The sequence below is a fragment of the Homalodisca vitripennis genome, chromosome 7, assembly GCF_021130785.1.
Source record: "Homalodisca vitripennis isolate AUS2020 chromosome 7, UT_GWSS_2.1, whole genome shotgun sequence".
NCBI classification, from domain to species: domain Eukaryota; kingdom Metazoa; phylum Arthropoda; class Insecta; order Hemiptera; family Cicadellidae; genus Homalodisca; species Homalodisca vitripennis.
This window is the reverse complement of record NC_060213.1, coordinates 117,875,708-117,883,348: the sequence shown is the minus strand read 5'-3', so window position 1 is coordinate 117,883,348 and position 7,641 is coordinate 117,875,708. Positions and strand designations below refer to the sequence as shown.

At 34.1% G+C, this 7,641-nt stretch overlaps 1 protein-coding gene across 1 annotated transcript; it reads left to right on the top strand.

Annotated features, from left to right (window-relative positions):
- The first annotated feature begins 1,742 nt into the window (after window positions 1–1,742).
- Window positions 1,743–4,410, top strand: LOC124366859. The gene is made up of 3 exons (XM_046823460.1): window positions 1,743–2,225; window positions 3,792–3,948; window positions 4,116–4,410. The coding sequence occupies exons 1-3, from the start codon at window positions 2,054–2,056 to the stop codon at window positions 4,408–4,410; spliced, it is 624 nt and encodes a 207-aa protein (XP_046679416.1). The 5' UTR covers window positions 1,743–2,053.
- Window positions 4,411–7,641: the final 3,231 nt, after the last annotated feature.

Genomic DNA, 7,641 nt, shown 5'->3' with positions numbered 1-7,641 from the left:
TAAGGAAGGAAAAACATATCAAATTTAACTGGTATGGTGAGTTATAACAGTGTTGTGAAAATTGCTAGTCAATTTATCTCAATATTTTCAAGCTATAACTTGACAACACTAGCTATATTTACGTATTGATTGTGGAAATACCACTCAAGTAACCTATACACTATAATTCTTCAAACTGTGCCTTCATAAATAATAGTAATAAACTAGTATAAACTTAAGACCTCTCTAAAAACTAAATTTAAATTTTACATAGTTAAATTTGTTCCTGAAGATTTACATACTATTCCGCGTCAATATTATATTTTATATTTAAAACGTTTTTTAAGGTTTCGTAAATAACTGATTATTTGTATTCAATAAAAGTGAACCTATTGGAATATAACGAGAAAGATTCTATGTCAATGCAATTTAGTTGGAGTTGAACAGTTCCGATTCCTTTATGCAGCAGACACGTCATCACTCACTTCCTGTCAATTTCCTGCACAATCCGCTGTGATAGCACACCACTTCCGGTGACTGATCACGACTTCACTAAAAACCCATATCGCTGTCGTTAATATGTGATATTACATTTAAATTTGATTGTTATAATGGTAAAGAAGTTTTTAAGTTAAAGAATACATATGTGACTTTTTTCCTCAGAATTAGTAATCTTCATTATACTATACAAGAAGAGTTGCAAAGTATTTTTATCGTTTTGTAAATGAAATACCTTTCGTTATAATTACTCGATGGTTAAATAAATAAAAATCCCAACTTTTGTCGACAAAATAACAAATACATACGTTTAGATGAAATGAAATCTATCTCGCATATATATATATATATATATGGTAAACTATTTAATTTCAATAAATATTGAATGACAAAAAGTACTTGCTCCGCCGGACTCGAACCCGGATCTCTTTGCCGGGATGTGCTACCATTTTACACACACACACACACAAACACGCGTATATTTGTACTAATGTAATGTTGACATGTGAAACCTTTCTTGCTTTCTTTAACGAAAAATCCCTAACAACGCCTCAAAAGTTGATGGCAGATATGATTTCTGCATTTGCATTAAAACTAGTCAGTTTGAAAGGCTGCAATCTGTGGTCGAAATAAGGAGGTTGTTTTTCACTCTATAAATAAATGAAAGTCCTTTCAACAGAGGTATTTGTTGTTGTCATGGATAAAAACAATTCTTAAAGCTGCAAAAATTTCAGGCGAAAGAGTTGTCAGTTGCTGTTGCTTGATGAGTTTTTTTATGTTTTTACTAAGTGACTCTACAAATGCGTTAAAATTAACAAGTTCTTCTCCAAGATCCGAGGTAAGGTCACCGGTATATGATTTGATTAAAAACATAAACTATATCCCCAATCCCCTTCCAGAGAGACTTCCTCTGCCACTTCCAAAACAAGGCAACGAAGAAGTTGTTTAAACGTCAGAGTCACCTATGTTACAACATAATATATAATCTAAGTAAATATATTTTCTTATTGTCTCATCAGGTGCACAATGAAGTGCATTATTATGTTATAGATATGATTTTTAACCACAGTGGATTAACCTAGTTTAGCAATTTCGCCCACCTTATTTAAAAAAATGCATATAACGTTCTGAATAATTAAACTGATTTCAGCTGACGAGTTGCGACAAGAACATTTATCTTGTCACATTCCAATGAAGTAGGCAATATACAACTCCCATTTATCATGTTTTTGCAAATACACGAAACATTAAGGCTACGGCCACACTCACCGTTTTTGTCGCTGCGTCAGAATCGCAACGATAGGAGAATCTCTGTTTAGAATGGAGTTAAATGGGAGCCGGCCACACTGGCCGTCCTGCGACGACGGCAGCGATTCGAACGCAACATGTAGCGTTTTTCGGTCGCTGCGACGAAAACGCAGCTTATGTTATCAAATGAAGGTGGCCACACTCGCCGTTCCTGTCGCAACTTGTCCCTCCCCACTCTTCTTACTTCCTATACCATTTCAGTCACCTCACTCTATTTGTGACCTCTTTGACAAGTGTCTTCTTTGTTGTAATAATTCTATTAGTTAAAATGTTTGACACCGAACTATTTATTAACGAGGTGAGCATCCGTCCTCCACTTTGGGATCTTAAATTAAAGGACTACAGTAACCGTGATTTAAAATCTAAGCTATGGATTGAGGTGGCCAGGATAGTGCTTTCGAACTGGGAGCAGATGACTAATGAGGAAAAAAATAAAGAAGGTGAGTAAAATTTTAGTACTTGAAATAATAATGAATTTATTTTCATAAAAACAAGACCATTTACAAAAAATAAGCAATGACTGAAAAACTAACCTAACCACATTTTCCAGTAATTGTGCAAGTAGAGAGAATATTTAACTGCTTAAAAAAATTTACTCCAGTCTTCCGTGAAAAATCGTAATCGCTCCCTGTAGCGTACAAAATAAAATGTAGGACTGTAAGGTTTTACAGAAATTACTATAATTTTAGCACAACAATTACTAAAACTATCAATGTTATGCACACATTACATGAAACTGAACAGCATTGAATATTATAAATAAAAAATAATATAAATATGATGTGTTCATATCTAAGGGAGTTTCAGTTTATAAAGCAGTAATGTACACTTTTATCAAGCTCATTTACAAAACTTTCCTATATTATTAATGGCATACTTAAGAGTAAGTTATTTAAATCATGTCAAATTGCCAAGGAACGCTTCCAGCGGGGGATGTGAAATAATTGGCGAATCTATCGCGGATTGCTTTTGCAGTCAAAGGGGCGCCGCCAGTGCCCAACACGGGTATGTCTTCTAAAGGACAAGACAGGGTGTCTTCAAACTGAAAACCGTCTCTTACACGTACAAAGTTGTGTAAAACACATGCGGCTTGAACAACCTCTACAACAAATTCTGAGTCCAAACAAATAGCACCATGAAAAACTCGCCATTTGTTAGCAAGTAAACCGAAAGTGCATTCAACAAATCGACGAGCTCGTGAAAGCCGATAGTTAAACAATATTTTTTGTGTGGTTAGATTTCTTTTAGCATATGGCCTAAGAACATGTTGAGTCATTGAGAAAGCTTCATCTGCTACAATGACGAAAGGCATTAGGGTGTCATCTTCAGAATCAGGCAATCTTTGATCATTTGGTATACTAAGTTTTCCCTTAACTAGCAGATTGTGCAAGGCAGACTGTCTAAAAATATTAGAATCACTATTTTTTCCGTAACTACCAATATCAATTGCAGTAAAACAATAGTTTGAATCAACCAAAGCAAGCAACACAACAGAAAAAAATTGTTTGTAGTTGAAATACTCCGAGCCACTTCCTTGAGGATTCACTATTCGGATATGTTTTCCGTCCAAGGCTCCCATGCAGTTTGGAAAATTTGCACGAGTATTGAAGCCATTGGCAATTTCTTCCCATTCTTCGGTATTTGGCAGTTTCATAAACTTTTCTTTCATAGTAGCCCATAAAACCGTGCAAGTTTCTCTGATGAGTTTACTTATAGTCGATCTACCAATTCGGTATTCAAACGCGAGAGATCTGAACGTGTTTCCTGTAGCAATAAACCTGAAACAAATAACAAAATCTGTAGATATATATTTTATCTCACAGTAATAAGACACTGTGTTAGTTGTTCAAGTTTATTATTGGGGACTTGAACATAAAACCCAACCCCCCCCACCTGAAACGAAACAAATCTAACTTTTTGGACTTTTCTGGTTGGTTAATGTAATTTACATTACTAACATGTATCCTTGATAAAGTATATAATTGCATAAACTGTCTTTATTACAGTAAAGGAATTGCAAAAAAAATGGAGATCACTACGAGATTGTTTTGCGAGGGAGATGAAAAACTTGAAATTACCTAGTGGCAGTAGCCAAAAGAAGAAGAAAAAGTATGTGTACTTCGATCAACTGCTGTTCCTCACTGCGAACAACACTGACAGGAGGTAAGAATTAATAAGAAAATATTAGCAAATCTGTTAACCTAACCTAACCTAACCTAACCTAACCTTTTTCAACTTGTTTTTTTAACAGGTTTAACTTGTTGTAGGTAAAAAATTTGAGAGTTTAACTTTTATCCTGAACTCAATGGTGAAGAGCTATTTTCTTGCAGGACAACCACCAATGTTCCTGATGAGCAACCCGACATTGGAAACGAAAATGCGGCTACTGAAGAAAACAACGAAGATTTGACTGAGGTAGTTGCTTCAGAACCAGCAACACCTAACCAAGTAGCGCCCAACCAAGCAGCGCCTAACCGTATCAACAAAAAATATCGACAGACTCCCTTTGAAATGGCCGTACTTAAACATTTGACAAATGCAAGCAAGCCAACGGATGAAGAAGAAGAAGCTGATAAGCACTTTCTACTATCCTTTTTGCCTATGTTAAAAAAACCTTCCTGTTGACAAAAAATTGTGGGTTCGGATGAAATTTACGGAAGTTATGCAGCAAGCCTTGGCAGTAGAACGCTATAACCCTCCCCCTGCATTTTTTGCCCACTCAAGTCACCAGTGGCAGCAGCTACCAAACGTCCCTAATCATCCCCAATATAACTACCCTAATTGGACGGATGCTTCTCCAAGAGAGCGCCAGGCTAACATTCAGTCCCCTACACCCTCTGAATCGCTTAGTAACAATAATTCGGATGTGTTTAGTGTTTTTGAAGAATTGTAATTGGACTGGACACCTTCATTGCAAAAGTGTTAATTATTTTTACTGCATTATTTAAATGTAAGATTACATAACCTCTTGCATTACAAATATTACTTGTTTGATTTGATATTTTGCTATCTCATTTACCTACAACAACAAATACAATTATAATCTATTACAAATAACTATTAAAGTAATGGATTTAAAATTATAATAACATGAAATTTGTTCTGAGGTTAAGTGGTAGAGACGACTGAACTTCGCCTCCTTAAATTTTCCTTTTCCATTTCAATATAAAGTAGGAACGTGGAATAATTGATAACGTTGAAGCATTTAATATATTTTGTCAAATGTTATTATAATATCAGAGTAATTGTCACATTTTGTTACGTACCTCAAAGTTACAGCTAAGCGTTCCTCTGCTGGTATACTCAGACGTAGTCTGGTGTCTTGTTTTGACAGATCATCTCTCACTAGAGCTAATAGTTCATCAAACGATGTGGCACTCATTCGAAAATAAGAGAAGAACTTTTCATTATCATTACGCAAAAAACTCATTAATGTATAAAACTGGCCTTGGCTCAAACGCACTGTGTTCATTGGATGAATACCAAATCTTCTCTTTCTTTTCTTTTTCAAATAAGATCTAACAGCTAACACTAGTAATAAGTCTGCTTCACTTAGAGAAGACATCTTTGCCACTGAGATCTGCGTTTTTGACGGCGAGTGTGGCCCATGTCTGCGATTCTGACGCAACGTCATCGTCGCATGCGATTCTGACGCAGCGACAAAAACGGTGAGTGTGGCCGTAGCCTAAGATAGCTTAAGCCGATTTTAACTGTAGAGTCAAGGCACAAACATTGATCCTATCACGTCTCACTAAAGCTCCTTACAATTCCTATCGATCATGTTTTTGCAAAGCACAAAGCATTCTGCTTATTAAACCTATTCCAACTGTCAAACCATGGCAACAACATTAATCCTATTACGTGTCAATATATTCACTTTACAACTCCAAACAATCAGGTTTACAAAAATGTTCAAAGCATTCTGTCTGGTTAAGCGAATTGCAACTGTCAATTCACAGAACTAAAATTGATCTTGTCATATGTGAATAAACTTTCTACAATTCGATCCATGTGTCTAAATATAAGTTTATGAAGCATTCCTTATTAGAGCATAGCATTATGGTTTTAAACCTTCCCACAGCACAACATTGGTAAGGTCACGCTCACATATCCTTAAAGTTAGCATTTTACAAGTCCTACTCTTTTCTCCAGATAAATCTTTAAAAACTGTTTTTTTCAGTACCAATTTGGTTTGTCATCTTATTCATTCACAAATTATAAACAAAATTAGTCTTTTGTTACATATGAAAGGTTAAAATATATTTATATGTAAAAACATAAACAATCAAAATAAACAGAGCGATAACTAGTGTCTTTACAGTAATCATATAAACCCTTTGAATAAAGTTCTTCTTACTGACATTAATACGTAATGAACGTTTAGTTTTAGTCCTTTGTCCAAAATAAGAAAAAAGGATCAAGTACAATTGTACTAATATACAATTACTTTTTTCACCTTATGATTTCTTGGTATTTCTAGACACCACTTCGAAGTATACAGAAGAAAACAACATATACTACAAAATACTACTAAACATTTACTAAAACATATGCTTTAACTAAATCTTACTTGTAAAACAGTAAAATATTGTATATTTAAAATGTTGCTTATTATTTTTAATTTAAGTTAGTTTTATAATCCAGAAATTAAAACCCATATCTAAACCCTATTGCAAATCAAATGTACGTGGTGAATAAATGTTTTTCGCCATCAGAAGTAAGAATTTTCCGAGTTTTTAACACTTTTCTGAAACTGTTTGGTACAGGAAAAGGTACAAACGATCACGACTAATTGTGTTTTAAAACATTAACCAAACCCTCTAAATATAAAAACAGCGATATTAAATGCAGCACGGTTACTATTAATCCATTACTATATACGGTCAATTGCCTTCAATTAATTTTTCATTGTGTTATTTAGTCAATGTACTATTGATGTACATCTTGATTATTTCCACAATCTGTAGAAAGTGTACCACCGTTTAAAATATCATACGTACTATCGCTTGAAACACAAATTTTAAAAAGTGATGTGAAACATTACTGACTAAACAACAATATTCTTTTTGTTTGTGTTACGGAATTATTGTGTGGTTGTAATATTTTTGACCATCTATTTCAAAAAATTAAAAATTAAAAATCTTCCTAATTATCTCTGTTCCGATTTTCATATCACAATGAAATGATAATGAGAAATACTAAGCTACTAACACGTGTTTGCATCTAGTGCTAGTTGATCAGGTTACTCTTTTATTTATGATAAAAATGTGCCTCTTGTTTCTATAGTCAAGGATAAATCGTAGCTATGATAGGAAAGTTTAATTCAATGCGAATATTGAGTTCATCTCCTTGTCATAAAACCTTCTGCATGAGATGATAATATCTCTTCATCTAGACTACTTTGGATGGCTGCTGGGCAACCATACTGAGCTCTTTTGTAGCTTAGGTGTCTCTAGAGTCGAAACGATTCAAGGAGTTTATTTCGGCCGTCTTTGGTACTAGCTTTTTATGAATCTCTTCAGACAAACATAGACTCCAAATTACAGGAGTTAATCTGTACCAGCTTCAGATGTCAGACGCTGTACAAGGCGGAAGATGAAATCGAGCTTAAATCATTATTCGCAATGAAATTCATGTTGACCTTGTTTTTACATAACACTTTATAGCCTAATGATTCGGGTTTATGTCATATTTTGATGGTACCACCAGCTTAGCATACTATAATAAACTAAGATTTATGTACATTTCATTATGTAGTAAACAAAACATCAATGATCCTATTTGCACTAATAATAATTTATATAATATAACGACACGTTATAAACTTCTAATATTTAATTATTTGAAATATTCTAG